General features: G+C 36.9%; 1 protein-coding gene across 4 annotated transcripts in view; it reads right to left on the bottom strand.

Annotated features, from left to right (window-relative positions):
• Nucleotides 1–20,533, bottom strand: part of cacna1fb (calcium channel, voltage-dependent, L type, alpha 1F subunit) — a 64,502-nt gene that overhangs the window by 37,155 nt on the left and 6,814 nt on the right. For 3 of the 4 annotated variants that reach the window (XM_073867881.1, XM_055168363.2, XM_073867883.1), the window contains exons 4-24: nucleotides 14,117–14,256; nucleotides 12,397–12,542; nucleotides 10,158–10,310; nucleotides 9,878–10,074; nucleotides 9,684–9,787; nucleotides 8,888–9,039; nucleotides 7,429–7,503; nucleotides 7,062–7,143; nucleotides 6,413–6,439; nucleotides 4,931–5,091; nucleotides 4,514–4,739; nucleotides 4,062–4,269; nucleotides 3,368–3,488; nucleotides 2,871–2,946; nucleotides 2,511–2,559; nucleotides 2,375–2,429; nucleotides 2,108–2,210; nucleotides 1,810–1,939; nucleotides 1,567–1,626; nucleotides 1,078–1,184; nucleotides 452–539 (exon numbers count right to left, since the gene is read on the bottom strand). In XM_073867881.1, coding sequence (XP_073723982.1) covers nucleotides 452–539; nucleotides 1,078–1,184; nucleotides 1,567–1,626; nucleotides 1,810–1,939; nucleotides 2,108–2,210; nucleotides 2,375–2,429; nucleotides 2,511–2,559; nucleotides 2,871–2,946; nucleotides 3,368–3,488; nucleotides 4,062–4,269; nucleotides 4,514–4,739; nucleotides 4,931–5,091; nucleotides 6,413–6,439; nucleotides 7,062–7,143; nucleotides 7,429–7,503; nucleotides 8,888–9,039; nucleotides 9,684–9,787; nucleotides 9,878–10,074; nucleotides 10,158–10,310; nucleotides 12,397–12,542; nucleotides 14,117–14,256 — 2,460 coding nt within the window. The remainder of the gene's footprint in view (nucleotides 1–451; nucleotides 540–1,077; nucleotides 1,185–1,566; nucleotides 1,627–1,809; nucleotides 1,940–2,107; nucleotides 2,211–2,374; nucleotides 2,430–2,510; nucleotides 2,560–2,870; nucleotides 2,947–3,367; nucleotides 3,489–4,061; nucleotides 4,270–4,513; nucleotides 4,740–4,930; nucleotides 5,092–6,412; nucleotides 6,440–7,061; nucleotides 7,144–7,428; nucleotides 7,504–8,887; nucleotides 9,040–9,683; nucleotides 9,788–9,877; nucleotides 10,075–10,157; nucleotides 10,311–12,396; nucleotides 12,543–14,116; nucleotides 14,257–20,533) is intronic. The other variant, XM_073867882.1, reaches the window with a different exon arrangement.

Genomic DNA, 20,533 nt, shown 5'->3' on the forward strand with positions numbered 1-20,533 from the left:
AAATACTAAGTAAGAAAGTCATTTTTTTGCAGTGTATGTATTGGTTTCTACATGTTTTTCTTCCGCTTTTAAAACTATTCTTACAATGGTAAGAAAATATGAAAGTCGTGCCACAGACACGAAAAAGTATTCATAGAAATCTGTGCGAGTGACACGAAAAAGACATTCGTGCTCAAGGCACGGAAAAAAATGAATTTCATGCCATTAAAATTAATTACATTTTTGTGACTATAACACAACTTTCTGTGAGATCAGTCTGGCCTTGAGACAATGCAAAATTAAAAAAAAAAGTGCTATAAATTTGTTTGAATTGAATTAAACTGAACTTATAGATCAGTTTACATGCAAATATTAACAAAAAAATGTGTTTGTAATTGGTTAAACTAACAATCTTCCCTCAAATTTTTGTTTAAAGGTTAAGTAAATGCCAATGTTTAATTTTTTGCTGTACCTTAAGTCCTTTGGCTCTGTTGATCGCTCGAAGAGGTCTGAGTACCCTAAGCACTCTTAAAATCTTTACTACAGAGATAGCACTCGAACTGTAGAAGAGAAAGAAAGAGAGAGAGTTGTTAAGATCATTCTAGGACCATGTGCATGTGATCTTTATAAGAACAGAACACACTGACTTTTGTTTCTTTGAACTAATAGTGTAACACATTATAAGAGCCCTTAGACCTTCTGTAGCCAATTCTAGACTTATTATTGTAGACTTATTAGTGTTTACTTTTTAAGCATACACTGACTCAATAAATTTGTGTAAAGTTAGAGGTTAATAACGCTCTTGTCCTTTTTAATGCACTGATTTTACTTTACTGAAGATGTCACTTTCTCCTTATTTCTTACATTTTATTAATGATATATCATCATATACCTTATCTTAGTCAATCAATCTGAAGAAATTAGATTTGAGGGTATTATATCATTTTAAATGCATTCAAAAAATCTCAATGATGAACTATCTCGGACTGAAATATCTCTATTTGTCCACCAGAGGTCGATGCACACACTTAATCAGATATCAACACATCTCACGTGTCCATACAAATCCCGATGAATGTGTGAGCATATCAGACTTACTGTAAGAAGAAGGAGACCAGAGACACACTGACCACCAAAAGATCCAACAAATTAAACCCGTTTCTACAGAAGGAACCCGTATGCAGGAAGGCGCCATGTACTGTCATCTGCAAAGAGAGAGATGCACACCATCAGAAACCAAACATCATACTTTCTGTACAGTACAATTTTTTCTGGGAAGTGCATTATTGATGTTTATTTTATTTTGAGCTTTATTTTTTGAGTTATGTTTGACCCAGTAAAGGTCTTTCACAACAAATTTGGTGCTTAGCGAGTGTCAGTTTTGGACCCTGTTTACAATTCTTTATACAGTAGCAAAACCGAACAAAGATTGTGATGACAGGTAGACACTGATGATGAGTATGGATTTTGGCCTCAGATCAAAATACAGTTAGAGGATAAGAAATCCAAGCTATGACGCTTGTCTATAACAGTTCATGTCCATAAAGATAACAGACAAGCTGTTTAATTGACAGGAAGGGGTGTTACCTTTAGCAGTATCTCCACAGTAAATATAGAAGTGAAAGCATAATCAGCATAACCCAGCACCTTTGAGAGAGAGAGAGAGAGAGAGAGAGAGAGAGAGAGAGAGACTGTGTTTATTTGATGGTCAGAGTGATTGAAGGAAGGCGTTCCTTAGCTGGCATTAAAACGCTCATCCAACATGCCAATTTGGACAGCTGCTGTAAATTACTGTTTATGTTCCTGTGTGTTTGTGAGGAGGAAACTCACATTGTTCCTAAAAGAGTGAGCTCTGATAGGATCTTCTGCAGCCAGAGAGATGCTGCTGAGGATGATGAAGAGCAGGATGAGATTAGTGAAGATATGATGATGGATGAGGATATGGCAGCCCACTCTTATCCTGCATTGAGACATACACAACACTGTATAACATCTATACTTGACTTTCTTGCAAATAAATATTGTATATTAAATATGTAGTAAGCTAAGAATGGAGAGCCTTCATAAGACAGGTCACCTCAATGACTATGTTTTGTGATAGTGTGTGTGGTTTAAAGTGCATTCTCACGGGTTGGTCTTGCTGAGGCAGAAGAACGCACTGCCCTCTGGGATTGGCAGAACTTTCTCTTTAGGTGGAGCAAAGTCAGCAACATTTAGCTGAGTTTTCCCTTCTTCCAGTGTAGAGAAAGAAAGACGGAGATAATAGGTAGACGGAAAGAAATAACACACACAGAGACACAAAACACTTAGAACACTCAGAATGCAATGTGTAAAAGCAGACTTTAAACAGAACTTTTATTAAGTGAATCGAATAGTGCTAGTCTATGTGCTTTACCTTCATCATCTACCTCCTCATGCTCTTCCTCTTCTTCATACTCATCTATGTCCACCTATTAAAATCAAAAGGAGAAACTCGTTGTTGTTAAAACACAGTCATTCACAAGGACAAGACCAGAGTTTGATCTTCATACCTTTACTTCTTCATTCACCTCTTCATTATGTTCTTCTTCCTTTTTATCTCTACCAGGATCAACAGATAGCATGATGTCACTACCTTTATTTGATTAATTACACAAATGTTTAAGAACTGTATACAGGGTCCAAAACTGGCACTCACCACGCACCTAACGTACTGTGAATGACCACCGTGTAATGACATTGTCACGAATATGTGTCTTTATTCAATATAATGCAAAAAAATCCCAAATGTTTTTGGCTGATAAAGTTTTTCAATTCAACTGCGTTTGGTGCAACAAAATTTTTTTTTCGACCCTGATTGTGAATCATACACACATACACAGATAATCATTCGAGATAAATCAGAAACAAACTTTTTCTTTTTATCATCTCCATCGGCTCCGGCTAAGTTGTCGACAGCGATGGCCAAGAAAACGTTTAGCAGGATATCTGAGACAGTGGTGGTTAAGACTTAATAAACACTGAACAGATGTTGTGTTAAATCGATATCTGTTCAATAAACAATATTAATACATACAAATATAAACAATTTATATATATAGGGGTGGTTACCCGGACAGGGATTATCTTAAACCAGGACTAGGCCTTAGTTTAATTAGGAAATATAACTTGATTTAACAAACTTGCCTTATGAAAAACATTACTTGTGTGCTTTTTGAGGCAAAACAAGGGGCACTGATGTATTTTAAGATATGTCAGTGCAAGTTGTTTTCAGTTCGGACAGCTCTTACATTTATTTTAGTCTAGGACTAGTCTAATCCCTGTCCGGGAAACCCCCCCATAGTGTATTATTAATAAAAATGCATATGGATAGATTATGAGTGAAAATGATTTTGGATGGAAAGGATACAGTTACCACAGATGAACAAAATCACAAAGTAAAGACAGACAATCATTCCCGGGAAAACAGGGCCTCCGTACGCCATAATGCCATCATACATCACAACATTCCAGTCTTCACCTGTTAATATCTGCAGAAAAAATTTTGGTTAAAAAACTCATAATATATGAATTCGTGAGAAGTATGCATTTTATGTATGCATCATCATAATAGTAGAGTCAAAGTCTTTAAAAGAGCTTTAAACATATTCTAATGATCAGTGTTGGGAAAAGTTACTTTTAAAAGTAATGCATTACAATATTTAGTTACTCCCCAAAAAGTAACTAATTGCGTTACTTAGTTACTTTTCATGGAAAGTAATGCTTACAATACTTTTAAGTTACTTTTGCGTTACTTTTTCTTACTTGGCTTGAGGCCTTGCAGGTGTTTTTTATGATCGCAAAAATGTCAAGCCATCTCTGTTTCTGACTCAAACTGAGTTAAATATTAATGTGTACATTTATAAAGTAATCCATTACTTTACTTGTTACTTCAGAAAAGTAATATTATTACGTAATGCGCGTTACTTGTAATGCGTTACCCCCAACACTGCTTATGATATCCTCTCTTTTTTGCAATATAGCATTTAAAGACCATTATATTTGCATAAATTACATAACATTATGTTTCAACTGATCTTAATAGAATTAGGTGAACCTGTTACCTGAAAACAGGTGAGAAGGGCCTGAGGGAAAGCATCAAATGTGCTTCTCTTGGTCTGTGTCTCATCAAAGTTAAACTTCCCTCCGAAGAGCTGCATGCCAAGCAGAGCGAAGATGATGAGGAAGAGGAAGAGCAGCAACAAGAGGGATGCGATAGACTTCATTGAATTCAGCAGCGAGGCCACTAGATTGGACAGAGCTGTCCAATGGCTGAGGAGGAGAAATGAGGCAAGAACAGTGAATTTGACAAACAAGACAGCAATGTAGATATTAATAATGCTTGGGCCGAAAACAGTTTAAAAAAAGTATAAAAATATCAAAGAAAACTCCCTGTTTATTCTAGTTCCATTGAATTTACAAGTAATAAAAAAAACCACACACAATGGTTTGAAATAACATAAAGGTAAGTAAATAATGACAATAAGTGAATATTTCCTAAAAGAGGCTTTAGTACCGAGTAACTTTGAAGATCCGAAGCAGGCGTACACAGCGCAACACCGAGATGCCCAGAGGAGGCATGATCTCCATCTCCACCAGCACCGTCTCCAGAATCCCACCACACACCACGAAACAGTCAAAACGATTGAAAAACGCCACAAAATACGCCTGCAAACCCAGACTATACATCTTCAATAACATCTCCACCGTGAACAGAGAGAGGAGAACCTTATTGGCACTGTCTATGAGAAGAGGAAAAAAAGCAAAAATAGATGATCACAACCCAAACGTTTTGGTCAATATGTAGTTCAATAGTGACATCATGATGACCGCCATCTCCAGATAGCAGGACAATGAAAAACATCAGCGATCAGAGGTCTATAAATAAAGAGGGCACTACATATGTTGCCCCGTTTCCAGAAAAGCTACATACCCTGAACATCGGTGAGCCATTCTGGTTGGTTGTAGTGTTCTGAGGCACTCAGAGCTGTGTTAAGAAACACCAGGATCAGAACCAACCAATAGAATGTCACTGATTTCACCGCTGTACGACAGTTCCTTCGAATGCAACGGTTCCAGCGACGCAGGGTACGACTAAGTTTAAACACAAACAAGTCTTATAAGTACCAATATGTACCTTTGACATACTACTTTTTATCTTTGAGGTACTAATAAGCTCTCTTTTGTAGCAATATATGTACCTCTTAGGTACTAATGAACTCTTTAGGTGCAAAGCTATATTTTTTGAAAGAGTACTGCCCCAGTGACAGCTGGGGTACATATTATGGCAATTTTTTTCTTGACAGTGTACTTTAAGGCATAAGTATATTCTCTGAAAAAAGTCATTTTCATGTAAATTTATCTTTTTTAGGAATTATAAAAAATGTATTTTTAGACAATTTAATTTAATTTAATTTAATTTAATTTAATTTAATTTAATTTAATTTAATTTAATTTAATTTAATTTAATTTAATTTAATTTAATTTAATTTAATTTAATTTAATTTAATTTAATTTAATTTAATTTAATTTAATTTAATTTAATTTTTGCTGAAGATTGTGAGATATCAAATTCAAGAGAACATACTGCAACATTGAATCGTGTATCAAATACAGCAATCGCTTGAAATAACTACAGATTTTACGATAGATAGAGAGTTTACGATATCACAAAAATATCAACAGGGTTCCCACATCTTAGTTAACTTCAAATTTAAGGACCTTTCAAGGACTTTCCAGGTCCAACACCCTCAAATTCAAGGACTAAATGTGGGGACACATTTCAAGTGAGAGCAAGGTTACATCATGTCACTTTTTAAGATACATTGTTACAGTTCCCTTTCGAGGGAACTCGCGCTGCGTCCCTGCGGTGACACTTTGGGAACGCATCCAGGGGTAAGTGCGTCTAAATGTGTATATCTAATTCAACCAATGGTGAGGCTTAACGACAAAGACAGGGTGACAGGGGAGCCAGGAAGTATATCGCTATCTGAAATATTGCCAAAGATGGCGTTACAGGGACGCAGAAAGTATGGCAAGGGAGACGCAGCGTCTCGTTCCCTTCTCAGGGAATAACAGTAACTTAGGTAACCCGAGAGTGTCAAACACAACTATGCAAAAAGCATTTTGGTATGAATCAACATTCGTGTACAGAAGATATAAGCATTTAAAGTGAACAGTTTAACATGTGTGCTTATAAAGTCTAGAGTTTTTATGATATTATCCTACACAGGGAATTATATGGATTTTTTCCCCAGTAAACTTCTTGCATAAAATAGATTCAAGCATAAATAAATAAAAATATTTAGGAAAATGATTTTTAGTGTGTGTATTGACTAAAATAAAGTTGTTCTTTCTAGTATAGGTGAAGCCTGAACCACAAGCGTTGAGAGTATTTATGCACACAAATACTCACCAGCATGAAATCTTCATGATGCGAGCACTGAGGTCAGTGAAGAAATAAAAAACAAAGTAAAACAACAATGAGCTCATAGACAAACACACAGAGCATTCAGCACAGTCTTGCAAGGCTCCCTGACAGAGATGCCATTCGACACTAAAACAAAGATAGCTAAAGAGACGGTGTAATGATCCCAAAACAAAGATATATAACATAATGAGCCGAAACTGAGAAATTAAGCGATTGCACCCCATTATGACTGATAATAACTTCCATTAGTGAGCCAGCAGGACAACACAATGACAAATGTGATGACATTTGTGATTTTAATGTTGTAATGTATGTATTAGGGGATCTCAAATATTGTGTTCAACAACCTTTAGGCATTAAAAATATTAATTCAGATAATTGGATAAAGCTCGACCTCAAATGGAGTCAATTTTATTATTCTTGACTCAACACTTAAACTTTTTGAACTTTAAAGTGCTAACCTAGACCTGTAACCATACATTTTTGCTACAGTATTTCACTTTTTAGACCACAAATAATATACAGTTCATAGAAATCTCCTACAACTGCATTTCTAGCAACTCAATGTATAGCTGCAAACCCAATAGTATGTAACATATATGTATTAAAACGTATGTATACATGTCGGAATTACCAGCAAGCAGCACAACAATCAGTATGTTCTTCATCTATATTTTCAGTGTTCTCAGAACCCGTTTCGCTGGCTGGAAGACTTGCTGTAGCACGCGTGAAACATATATACATGCAGAAGCAGAGAAGAAAAAAGAGAAGGACAGTTAAAAAGAGAAAAAGGAAGAACAATGTCGGCCACACACTAACACAGTTTGAAAAAAGCAATCTTTCTGAAATAGGGTCAAACCACTTAATATAAGTCCAAGCAAGATGTGATTTCTAGCCCCAGATGTAAATTACACAATTAGACCAGACAATGTTAAGAGGGGCTATATATAGATCAGCGAGAGGAGCGACGGGGTCATGCGACTCGCTCTGATTGGCCTTACCGTGGGTCTCGTTCGAGTGGCTGAACCATCCGAATTTCCCCCTCTTTTTATCAGCGAGATCACGTAAGCTCACACCTGAGAGGACTGAAAAAATTAAGAGAGAGAGAATGAGTAAGATATAAAAGAGAACTGAAGGAGCATATGAAAATAACCTGAATGTTGCTCCTGATACATATAACAGACTCTAGTTGGGGTACTAGAGGCATTCGTTTTTTCCTGTTTTAATGGTGGTTTATTCTTCTTCTTCCTTTATGGCATTACAGCATCTACAGCTATATTAAAGGAATATTCCATTTTCTTAAAAGAAAAATCCAGATAATTTACTCACCACCATGTAATCCAAGATGTTGATGTCTTTCTTTGTTTAGTCAAGAAGAAATTATGTTTTTTGAGGAAAACTTTGCAGGATTTTTCTCATTTTAATGGACTTTAATAGACACCAACAATTACTACTTAACTCAACACGTAACCGTTTTAAAGGACTATAAACAATCCCAAACGAGGCATAAGTGTCTTATCTAGCCAAACGATTGTCATTTTTGACAAGAAAAATAACAAATATACACTTTTAAAGCACAACTTCTTGTCTAGATCTGGTCGTGATGCGCCAGGTGACCCCACACAATACGTCATAACGTCAAGAGGTCACAGAAGACGAACGCGAAACTCCGCCCCAGTGTTTACAAGTGTGGAGAAAGAGGGCCGTTCCTACGTTGTTGTATGTCAACTGGTACTAATTAATGTCTTTGTGTCAGTTTATTGTTTACAATGGTCCGCAAATGTGCGTTTTATATATGTAACACGTGACCTCCCTACGTCACTACGCATTTATGTTAGGTCGCGCTGGACCTGACCTAAGACGGAGAGTTGTGGTTTAGAAGTGCATGTTTTTTGTTTTTCCTGTCAAAAATGACTATCGCTTCGCTAGATAAGACCCTTATGCCTCGTTTGGGATTGTTTATAGTCCTTTGAAACTCTGTTACGTGTTGAGTTAAGTGTTAATTGTTGGTGTCCATTGAAGTCCATTAAAATTAGAAGAATCCTGCAATGTTTTCCTCAAAAAACTGAACATCAACATTTTGGATGACATGATGGTGAGTAAATTGTCTGGATTTTTCTTTTAAGAAAATGGAATATTCCTTTAATGGCGAGATCATTCAAGATTAAACAGTAGACAACACTGAACATTATCGGCATATATATTCATGCTTGTGTGACTGTGGTGGATAAACGTTAAAACGTTACATAACGTTAAAAAAACAGGACAAAATTCTCTATTTTCTATTCTCTATTAATCCTCTATTGGACATTGACAGATGCAGCGATATGTGCCTGGAGCAACGTATTTTAGATTATGCAGAAATATAGGCAGAGGTACATATAGTGAAACTGGGTTGAATACAAGCTTGATGGTTGAGGGAAAGGAGGTTGAGGTTAGGAATCTTAGGGTTGATCTCACGTCTATTCCCGTCCTCATCGAACTCATCAATGTCCTCAGCCTGGGTGATCCAGTCCATATATCCACACAGATCTTCCTCCATCTGCTGCTTCTCACGGAGCTTCTGGAAATCTCCTCGAGCTTTCGCCTTCTCTCTTTCCTTAGAAAATTCTCTACACACAAGTACGACCTGTTAGACAAGCAAACAAATGCACACACACAGCATAGAGACAAACACACACTGTTTGCAGTGGGAGGAGGAATCTTTGGGGAATTCGGGAAGCTTTGGAACGTCTGCGGGAAATCTGCTGCTATCAGCATCTGTAACTGTCTCAGTCAGGTGAGTAACATCATTAACATCTGATATCTGCCATCCTGTCGCTTTTCTACGCTAAACAATCATTCAAACTGACATGCAGATACACAAAAAAACCTTATTAAACACAAACATACTTCACATATACATACATTTAAGTTTGCTTCTTGCTGCTGTTGTGGTTTCAAATTTAGTTAAAGGCGGGGTGCATGATTTTTGTAAAAACACTTTGGAAAAGGGAGTCGTGCGAGTACCAAAACACACTTGTAGCCAATTAGCAGTAAGAGGCGTGTCTACTAACCGACATCATTGCCTGGGTTTCGTATGTGTGGGGCGGGTCTATAAAATGAAGTCCATATATTGGGGTATGGGCATGTTTGTTTAGGTGATTTTAAATAGCAACATTGGCTGTCAGAGATCATGCACCCCGCCTTTAACAAAACACTTTTCTTCTTAGTTTTCATCTTTATTATATTTTAATAATAACATCTAAAAGCTCACCCGCTAAGCACACCCAACACAAGGTTGAGTACAAAGAAGGATCCAAAGATGACCAGGCTTACAAAGTAAACCCACGGCAGCTCAAAACCAATCGCATCGTTCATCTGCAGAAATGAATGCACATCCAAATGCAATGGTATCAGTGTCATACCAAATCACTTAAAAGCCCTAAAAGCTACAGATGGCTTAGTTACCCAGTACAGGACATCTGTCCAACCCTCCATTGTGATGCACTGGAACACCGTTAACATGGCAAAGAAGAAGTTATCAAAGTTGGTGATGCCACCATTAGGCCCATCCCATTTTCCCCTGCACTCAGAGCCATTGACAATACACTGGCGTCCGTGACCCGCAAACGCACACGGAAGTGGGTCATCATCTGCGTAATTATCTGTGAAAGAGACAGACAGATAGATATGGAAAGTGTCCCTGTGTAATGCACAAAACATATTTTTTGTGTTTGTTCGCAGTCACCTGTGCCTATATAATAGCAGGTGCGATGCATTCTTCCGATGAAGAGCTCCAGTCCGATGATGGCGTAGATGATGATGACAAAGAGGACAAGCAAAGAGATGTGCAATAGGGGAACCATTGCCTTCATTATAGAGTTTAACACAATCTGCAGGCCTGAACACACACAGTAGAGAAAGCATTGCTTTTTAATATATCATTTCACTCCTAGTGAAAAAAGTAATTGGCCATTTCTGAGCAGATAAACTAAGCAGAATGTCCAGATCATATGTCCAAATTCATGTTTCTTTCATTGCATTAAGTAAGTGGTTGTGGCTTATCTAACCTTTGTAACTACTAGAGGTCTGTTTGAAATTTTTATTTTCAGAACCATGGACAGCGCTCATTAATATGGTCCATCTGAAGACCAGAGGATCCTGAATCCAGAAAGTTGAAATATGCGGTAACACTTTACTTATAGGGGTGTTCATAAGACTGACATGACATCTTCATAAAGACATCAATGTCATCTTTGCATTAAAACAACATAATGAATTAATTACACTTAAAGGATTAGTCCATTTTCTTAGAAAAAAAATCCAGATAATTTACTCACCTCCATGTCATCCAAAATGTTGATGTCTTTTTTTGTTCAGTCGAGAAGAAATTATGTTTTTGAGGACTTTTCTCATTTTAATGGACTTTAATGGACCCCAACACGTAACAGTTTTAATGCAGTTTAAAATTGCAGTTTCAACAGAGTTTCATAGGACTCTAAACGATCCCAAACGAGGCATAAGGGTCTTATCTAGCGAAACGATTGTCATTTTTTCCAAGAAAAATAAATAATATGCACTTTTAAACCACAACTTCTCGGATATCTCTGGCCATGTGACATGCCAGCGCGACCTTACGCAATACGTCATCACGTCAAGAGGTCACAGAGGACTATGCGAAACTACGCCCCAGTGTTTACAAGTGTAGAGAAAGAGGACCATTTCGACGTTTTTGTTTGTCGAATGATACTAATTAATGTCTTTGTGTCAGTTTATTGTTTAAAATGGTCCGCAAATGTGTGTTTCATATATGTAACACGTGACCTTTCCACGGTATTACGCAATTACGTGAGGTTGCGCTGGTGCGTCACAGGACCGGAGATAGACGAGAAGTTGTGGTTTAAAAGTGCATATTTTTTATTTTTCGTTTTTAAAAATGACAATCGTTTCATTAGATAAGACCCTTATGCCTCGTTTGGGATCGTTTAGAGTCCTTTGAAACTCTGTTGAAACTGCAATTTTAAACTACATTAAAACGGTTAAGTGTTGGTGTCCATTAAAATGAGAAAAATCCTGGAATGTTTTCCTCAAAAAACGTAATTTCTTCTCGACTGAACAAAGAAAGACATCAACATTTTGGATGACATGGTGGTGAGTAAATTATTTGGATTTTTTTTAAGAAAATTGACAAATCCTTTAATGACAATTGTCATAAACGTCCGTAAAATCTCCTTCATGTTCATGGCACATGTTATTATGAAGGTGTTATGTCAGTCTTATGAACACCCCTTCAGGTAAAGTGTTACCGAATATGCTTTGAAATCTTTGTAGTATTGTAAACCTAGGTGGCCCAGTAAAAAACCTAGTAATGTCGATGTACTGGTGGTAAAAACAAATATGATTTATAAAGACATTTATAAAACATGAACCATTTCAGAATGTTTTTTTTTTTGTATAAAATTTTTAACTGCATCACATTCAGTGTAAGCTTCTACTGTTTAAACATTCATCTTCTCTACTGATACAGCCTAAATACTGTATATGAATATTTGGAACACATCCTGCAGGTGGACAAGCTTTTTTTAAATTAAGCTTAATTTTAAAAGTGCAAGAAAAAGAGACATTTCAAGTGCAGGAAGCTCTCAGTGGGAAAGTCACATAGAGTTGAAATGGTTAGAAAGGTAATTACTGCCAAAGCACAGCCTCTGGTCACAACAATGATTCAAGCTTATCAGGTCAGGACGCTGAACAATTATCATGATGTAAGAAAATTTCATCATAAATGTCAACTATTTAAAACACAAGTGCATTATACAAGCACATCACTCTAATCCAAAAAATCTATGTGACTGCTTTCTGCCTGAGAACTTTTCTATATGGCATGTTTAGAAAATGAGTGCTTTAATGAATGAAATACCATTGCAGTTTTTGGGGAAACATATTTTCTTGCGGTTTCCTATAACAAACACACACACAAGCAAACTCACTGGGCACTCCTGAGACCAGTCTGAGGGGTCGTAGGACCCTAAAGGCTCTGAGGGCTTTGACATCCAGACCTCCTGGCTTCCCTGGGATGTGGGAAGTAGTTTCACCTGATTTATTAGTAACAGTCTCTAAGACAACACTAAACAGCCTGCAAAGCAAAAACACACATATATGTTGTTTATTAAATAGAAATATATAAAGCATCTACTGTTTATAGAGATATACACTCACCTAAAGGAAATTATTAGGAACACCTGTTCAATTTCTCAATTATGCAATGGTGTAATGGTTTGGGGGATGTTTTTTTGGCACACCCTTAGTGCCAATTGGGCATTTTTTAAATGCCACGGCCTACCTGAGCATTGTTTCTGACCATGTCCATCCCTTTATGACCACCATGTACCCATCCTCTGATGGCTACTTCCAGCAGGATAATGCACCATGTCACAAACCTCTAATAATTTCAAACTGAACATGAAAATGAATTCACTGTACTAAAATCACCCCCACAGTCACCAGATCTCAACCCAATAGAGCATCTTTGGGATGTGGTGGAACGGGAGCTTCTTGCCCCGGATGTGAATCCCACAAATCTCCATCAACTGCAAGATGCTATCCTATCAATATGGGCCGACATTTCTAAAGAATGCTTTCAGCACCTTGTTGAATCAATGCCACGTAGAATTAAGAATTAAGAAAGGGGGTCAAACACAGTATTAGTATGGTGTTCCTAATAATCCTTTAGGTGAGTGTATGAAATAGCAGAATGTGTCCCTGACTGATTATTCATAAACTAATATGCAATGTTCACATTTCCCCAACGAAAAATAAACAAACTGGAATGTGGTATTTACTGCTGTCTGTTAGGGCACCATGAACTGGTCTTTGTTGTGAAACATAAGCCAGATGGATCATAATATTCAGGTTTCCCACCTCAGTCATTTTTGTGCATTCATGCAAACATCTGCACAAATCCATACACATGCACACACACACACAAATAGCCTTCGGATGGACTGAGCTTCAGATATGATGTTTATTTTTTGAATCACATCCACCTGTCCATTAGCAGTTCTGCCTACGAGCATGAAATCACCAATCAATGGTAAAAAAAAACTCTCAAAAAGATGCTAAATGCTTGGCACAGTCATCTTCCTTTAGATAATTAACTATCGCTCTGACCAACTGGCCATTAATGACCCCAGAACAGCTGTTTAGTCCCATTTTCGCAGGACAGACAGAGCTCGAGGGATCGTCTCTCTTTAAACACACTCTATGATGTGCCCACAAAGAAGATAAGTTTAAACTGTGGTGCGCTATGATTACTTTTTAGAAAAAGAAAAGAGTATTTAAACTTCCTACATGCACACGAGTGCACCAAAGTGTTGTGGTGTTAGCTCTGTACTGTAGGTCAGATTAAGAGACAAAGAGGAAGAAGAGAGACGGAGCGAGTGCGTGTGGACTGACAGCCAAATCTATCCAGATTATCCAGGAGAAAGTAAAGAGCAAAGATACACGAAGAGTGAAATTAGAGAAAAAATGAGAGAAGAGAAAAATAGAAATGCATGATAAAAGGACAATAAGAGAACAGCTGTTGGCAATTACACAACCTGAATTAAAATCAACTGTGTAAATTAATATGCAAGTGAATCATGGGAGAAAGGCAATGATGTCATCTAGGTTGATAATGACTCATTTTAAGTATAATAAAGAGGCTCGTACCCTACGATGACAATGACAAAGTCAAGTAAATTCCAGCCATTGCGGATATAGGAGCTCGGATGCATGACGAGACCATAAGCCAGTATCTTCAGAAAGGTCTCAACAGTGAAGATGATCAGAAACACATATTCAACCTGTTCCTGAAGATACATAGAGGACAAAACGAGGGTTAGGATGAATACAGTACATACAATAATATTAACAATGCACTTATTAATTAATATAAAGACAATAAAAAATTTTTTAACTACGAACTGTTGATAAAAATTATTTTTGGCATACTACAAATCTATACTGTTTGAGCCACTTGGCATACACTTTTTTTGGAGTGTTACTGTATAGGAAGGCCCTACTTGTCAAAGTGCCTGAAACAGCTTGAGAATACCTGAGGTACACAAATCATACTGTCAAATCATTCAAATACTGCTTCATTGGAAGTAATTGTCAGTAAAAAAATAACAGATAGAGTTAAACTGTAAATGTATGAAATAATGGGTGTTACGTAGATTCTGTATACCAAACATACACTGAAAAAAATTATTAATCCAATTTACTCAATTTTTTAAGGTAAGTGGTCGCAATCAATTTATTTTAGCTACATTTAAACAAACATTTTCTGTATTGTTTTTCTATTTTTTTGTTTGTTTGTTTAAATGTAGCTTAAATAAATTGATTGCGACCACTTACCTTAAAAAATTGAATAAACTGAATGAATCGTGTGCCTGTATGACCCCGTGACCTGTCTGCATCAGTGAACGAGAGACAAATAAGGATAGAAACTGCATGGTCTTCAGTCGACCCACTAGACTTTAAAATGGGGTATTTGAAAGCGTTTCAAAGGATTACTAATCTCTCATCCTCTCTCTGCACTCTCTCTGTGGTGCTGGTTTACATCCACTCCCCCTGACTGTGGTACACACATGCATACTCTCTTAATAAAAATAAGTATATACAGTAATGAAAACCACAAAAGAACCATACGCAATCTTTAAAGTTAAAGCGTCTCACAGAAGTGCAAGGGCAACATATGGACAATAGCAAGCACACACATACACTGCAGTTTTTGATTTAATGCAAAGTGGCATTCAGCACAAACTTCAATTCTGTGAGCCATATGTTTCTGTCTGAGGTATGCAGACGGTTTTGCACAACATAAGGTATTTCTGGAGTTTTTAATTGCTCAATTGCTTCCTCAAACAATCAGACAGATCAGGGTAATATGTATATGCTTTCTTTAGTATAAGGTTTTACCTGACTTACTGATGTAATTGCAAATGTGAACTTAGAGTACTGAATGAATGAGTAATAAACCAAAGTCAACTGAAACAAGACAGTGGCCGGTAGTTACATGCCAAATAGCTGCTAAATATGGCAGAGAACATAATAAACAGATTTGGTGAGACATTGCTAATTAAGATAAAATGAACGTTTATTAAAATAGAATATGTTTTGAGTGTGCGTGTTTACCGGTATTTCACATACAAAGTAATATCAATGCATTATTGAAAATTTTAATTACTGCATTTTTTTAACCCCTAGTTAGTGTGTAATGTTGCTATGATAACATAAATAATACTTGTAAAATGATAAAGCTCAGAGTTCACTGCCAGGCGATACATTTTCTTTAACAGAAATCGCCTTTCAAAGCCTACAGCGAACGGCCGGTTTGGACTACAGCCCTCTACTTCCTGCTTTAATGACATTTCTTGACTAAACTCCGCCCACAGGAATACGTCAGTCACCAGCTAAGCTAACGGCAAGCTAAGCTGCTATTGAATCACAACACACTAAACAAACTACACAATCAGAACTCATAACGTTTTCTGAAGGAGGGACTTCATAAAACAAGGAAGACATCCCGTTTTGAGGACAGTGAAAACAGCGGTATACAGATAAGTAAATTTTGTGAAAAATACCGCGTTTTTTACATGTGAAACATGAACACATGTTATATTGCACACCGTAAACACAATCAAAGCTTCAAAAACACAGAAAGAACGGGAGCTTTAAAACACATTCTCGGTTTAATTCTGAATGTGTGCAACCCTGACGAATGCAAACACACTCAATAAATACAAACCTCTTTTCACCTAGAATCCATGGATCTGAACAAAGAAACAAGACTAGAGAGAAGACACATAGAGAGAGAGAAAAAGATAGAGAGAGATGGGGAGATGGGGGAGGGTGATGGGATACAGGGGAGGAAGAGTAAGCTGCTTATCAGGACCAAAAGCATTTACAGCAGCCAAACGAACAGGCAGCAACAATCTCCCTGACCACCACTCTCACTCTCACTCTCTCTCTCTCTCTCTCTCTCTCTGTCTCTCACTCTCTCTCTCTTTAAAATGATTTTGTTGTCTTGCTATCCTCTAAACAAGCCCAACAGCAGGAAGGTAAGGTAATGCAGGTGGACTTAACTCAGATTTTATTATGCTGAAACCCTGAGCTGAATATAAAGCAGTGCCATAACTTGGACTATATGCATTTTCCCCCTACTTTTAATTTACTTATACATAAAGGTATTTGTTCAGATATGGGTTTGTGGACATTTAGAAACGGAATCAGATTTAAACACACTTTAAACTTAGCAGTTTATTTACTGTAGTTTATTTCTAACAAACAATGTCCAACAGCAGATGGGTGATTCTCGGGAAATCAGACTTATGAGGTGTCATGAAACATTTTGATAAAAAAAGTAAATGCAAAGTAGTATCAAAATAAGAAGCGTACAGTTACAAGCATCTCTTCATGTACTATTTTGCACATGATTTCAAATGACATGATCATACAAACCAATTTGGGTGTTTTTTCCACATTTAAGGGGACAATTTTCATTACCCCAACGTGTCCATGACTGGATTTGGGTTCTTTGACATGGAAATATTTATAATTAAAAAATCTAAAAAATAAAAAGCTTCAGTGCATGTTATACTATAAACATTTACAGTAAAGAAACATTTGGTATTTGGTGATCATTGGTAAATGACAATAATAAGGAATATAAATGTCTCCAAGAAAAATTTTCTCATCCTCCGCAACTATTTTCAATCATTGTTTAAGCCCTTAAGGAACTAACATTTTCAAAAAAAAATGTTGTAAGGGACATAATTAACTGTGACACTCAATATGGCTACCAGGTAAGCAGTTCTTATTTTTTCTCTCTAGATAAAAGTTGATATTTTGTTTGTCATAGTACCTAGACAACTTTTTAGTTCTCATTACCGAAACATGAGTTTGTAAATGAATATATTTAATTTAATATCATATTGTGGTAATTATAATTTTTTATAATGATAATCTAAAAAATGTAAATAATTCTATAGGAAATATTTTTTAAATTCTCTAAAAATAATGGTTATAGTTAGTTCAGACCTTTACGGAGCCCCTAAGAAGACATGGAGCAAAAATTAAATAAAGTTTAGTTTCATGTGCTCACGTGAAACTTTCATGTGCTCACGCGAAACCTTCATGTAAAGAATTTTTTTTAAAGTTTAGTTTCGTATGCTCATCTGAAACTATCGCGCGCGCACGTGAAAGCAATAGTTTCACGCGCGCGTGCGATAGTTTCACGCGAGCACGCGATAGTTTCACACGAGCACGCGAAACTAAACTTAAAAAAAAAATCTGCACATGAGAGTTTCGCGTGAGCACATGAAAGTTTCGCGTGAGCAAATGAAAGTTTCACGTGAGCACATGAAAGTTTCAAGTGAGCACATGAAACTAAACTTTAGATTTTTTTACTCCAATGTCACCTTAGGGGCTCGGTAAGACCTTAATCTTATTTGTGCAAAAATAAAAATTGGCTTCAATGGCTTTATGAAGGAGTTGCACCGCACTCACGATCACCAAGGTGCCAGACAAACAAGACTGAAAATCTCAAAAAAAAAAAACTGTCTGCACACTTGAATCCTTGAAGCAAATTTAATCATCAAATTTAATCACCAAGCTCTCAGGGTATACATACAATATTGTCTGTATGCCCTGAGGATGGTCTTTTGACCGAAAGCTTTGTGATTAAATTCAATGGTTTTTTAAAAAAATCTGATGTTGGACACCTTTTAAGTCTGGATTTCGTGAGAATCACCCAGATATTCATGCATCACAGCTGAATTATGTACTTTGTTTTCCTTCTGAATCATTAACACAAAATCATGGGGAAAATTACTGGAAACTACTTGAAATAATGGTAAAAATCCCCACTAATGAGACGTGAAATTAAATGTTACCCTTTCAGTAAAACTGTATAATCTAATTTTGAGATTACAAGCATTATAATTTGATTTCATATTAATTTCAATCTTTGACATGACCTTAATCAATTAATATTTAAGATATCAAGACTACATTTACACAGAATGTTCTTTACATTGTGTAGGATGATTTTTATGTACAGTAGAAAATGGCAAATCACCCAAAAAAATGTAGCTGGGTTTTTAGATGCAAGTTTACAAATGGAAAAACATAAATTCTAAAACTTTTTAAATCCGTTTTCTGAATGCAATTTGTTAGTTTTAAAGAAAACACTCTTTAGGACATAAAACCTAAGCTTTGTAACACTTTCCACAACACTTAAACAATTTTCTTAAAATACACATTCCGTTGGTGACTCTGAAGGAAAACACTGGCTGTGATGCCTCTTAAACTCATTCCTTCATTAGTTTGTGCTGCACTGCGGTCAATCATCTATCTGCTCATTCTACCCTGTTGTGCACGATTGTGGTTCAATGTTCATTTCAGTGTCTCTTTCCTTTCGTCCGCATGCAAATTCTTCTACTTCTATAAAAAGAAAGTGACACTCTTATGGGACTGGCAGGAGGCAAAGCCTGAGGGGGGTCATGTCCATGGTCCTGATAACTCACTCTCTCATTTCCTCTCTATCTCTTTCTGTTTTTCTCACACAAGCCTTAGGGAAGATCCCCTCCTCTACACAACCTAACAGCACGCCCTGCTTGGTTCGGCATTCGACAAACGTGGAGCAGTCACACATTTTTTGTTGACTCGAAACGACAGCGGGACAAACTCCAAAGCTCACGTGGATGATTTATAAACTCAAGTGCGGAGAGATATATGCGCTGACTTTGACACTGAAGCCTGTTTAAATGAAAGGTGTTTTATTTTGGTCCGGCTCCACTGCCAAGACAATAGCTAGGGGCCCTGTCTTTCCTTTATGATTTCTCATTGACCTTTGCAAGCCATGATGTGACCGAGCTCATGCAGTTTCACTTTGCCTTAGTGCAGCCATGAAAGAAAAACCATTCCAGCCCCACCACTCCTCAGAAGAAACGACCACCAGCACATTCAAACGTAGTACAAACTGGACGAATTACATTAAAGTACATTAAAACTTTGCTAAAACAACAAAGCTGGTGATGGTGGCCTTTTGACTTTTGTACAGTACTGTATTAGACATAAATGTATATTCTAAATAATATGATTTTCAGAAATAACATGCTTATGGATTCAATGCATGTGGACAACTAAAGTGAAAACAAAATGTTATTTAAATAATAAACCAATTTTCACTTTAACTGCACCTGAATTAACATGGGCAACCTAACAATTTCTTGCAATGTTCACTCATTCAATATACCACATTCAGACTGAAAACCACTTCTTGGTGATACAGTTTAGCACCACAACTTAAATGCATAAAGCAAAATTAGCATGTGGACAATTGCAATTACCAATGAACTCTGATATAGAGTTGAGATTTACGATAACTCTGTGGCTCTTAGTGATTAAATGCATTAAGACATCATCCACCTTCAATTTAGACAGCTACACTGAACCAAAATTGTCTATTTTTTGCTTACTTGGAGAACATGCTTCTTTTCGATAACCTAAAAACACATACAGTGAGGAAAATAAGTATTTGAACACCCTGCAGTCTGAAATCATGGAGGGGTCTGAAATTGTCATCGTAGGTGCATTTCCACTGTGAGAGACATCACAATATATGATTGTTTACTATTTATTTGTATGATACAGCTGCAAATAAGTATTTCAACACATGTCTATCAGCTAGAGCTCTGACCCTCTAAGACCTGTTAGTCTGCCTTTAAAATGTCCACCTCCACTCCATTTATTATCCTAAATTAGATGTACCTGTTTGAGGTCTTTAGCCTCATAAAGACACCTGTCCACCCCATACAATCAGTAAATATCCAACTACTAACATGGCCAAGACCAAAGAGCTGTTTACACCTCCACAAGGCTGGAAAGGGCTACGAGGAATTTGCCAAGCAGCTTGGTGAAAAAAGGCCCACTGTTGGAGCAATCATTAGAAAATGGAAGAGGCTAAACATGACTGTCAATCTCCCTCGGACTGGGGCTCCATGCAAGATCTCACCTCGTGGGGTCTCAATGATCCTAAGAAAGGTGAGTAATCAGCCCAGAACTACACAGGAGGAGCTGGTC

Source organism: Misgurnus anguillicaudatus, chromosome 5, assembly GCF_027580225.2.
Source record: "Misgurnus anguillicaudatus chromosome 5, ASM2758022v2, whole genome shotgun sequence".
NCBI lineage: Eukaryota > Metazoa > Chordata > Actinopteri > Cypriniformes > Cobitidae > Misgurnus > Misgurnus anguillicaudatus.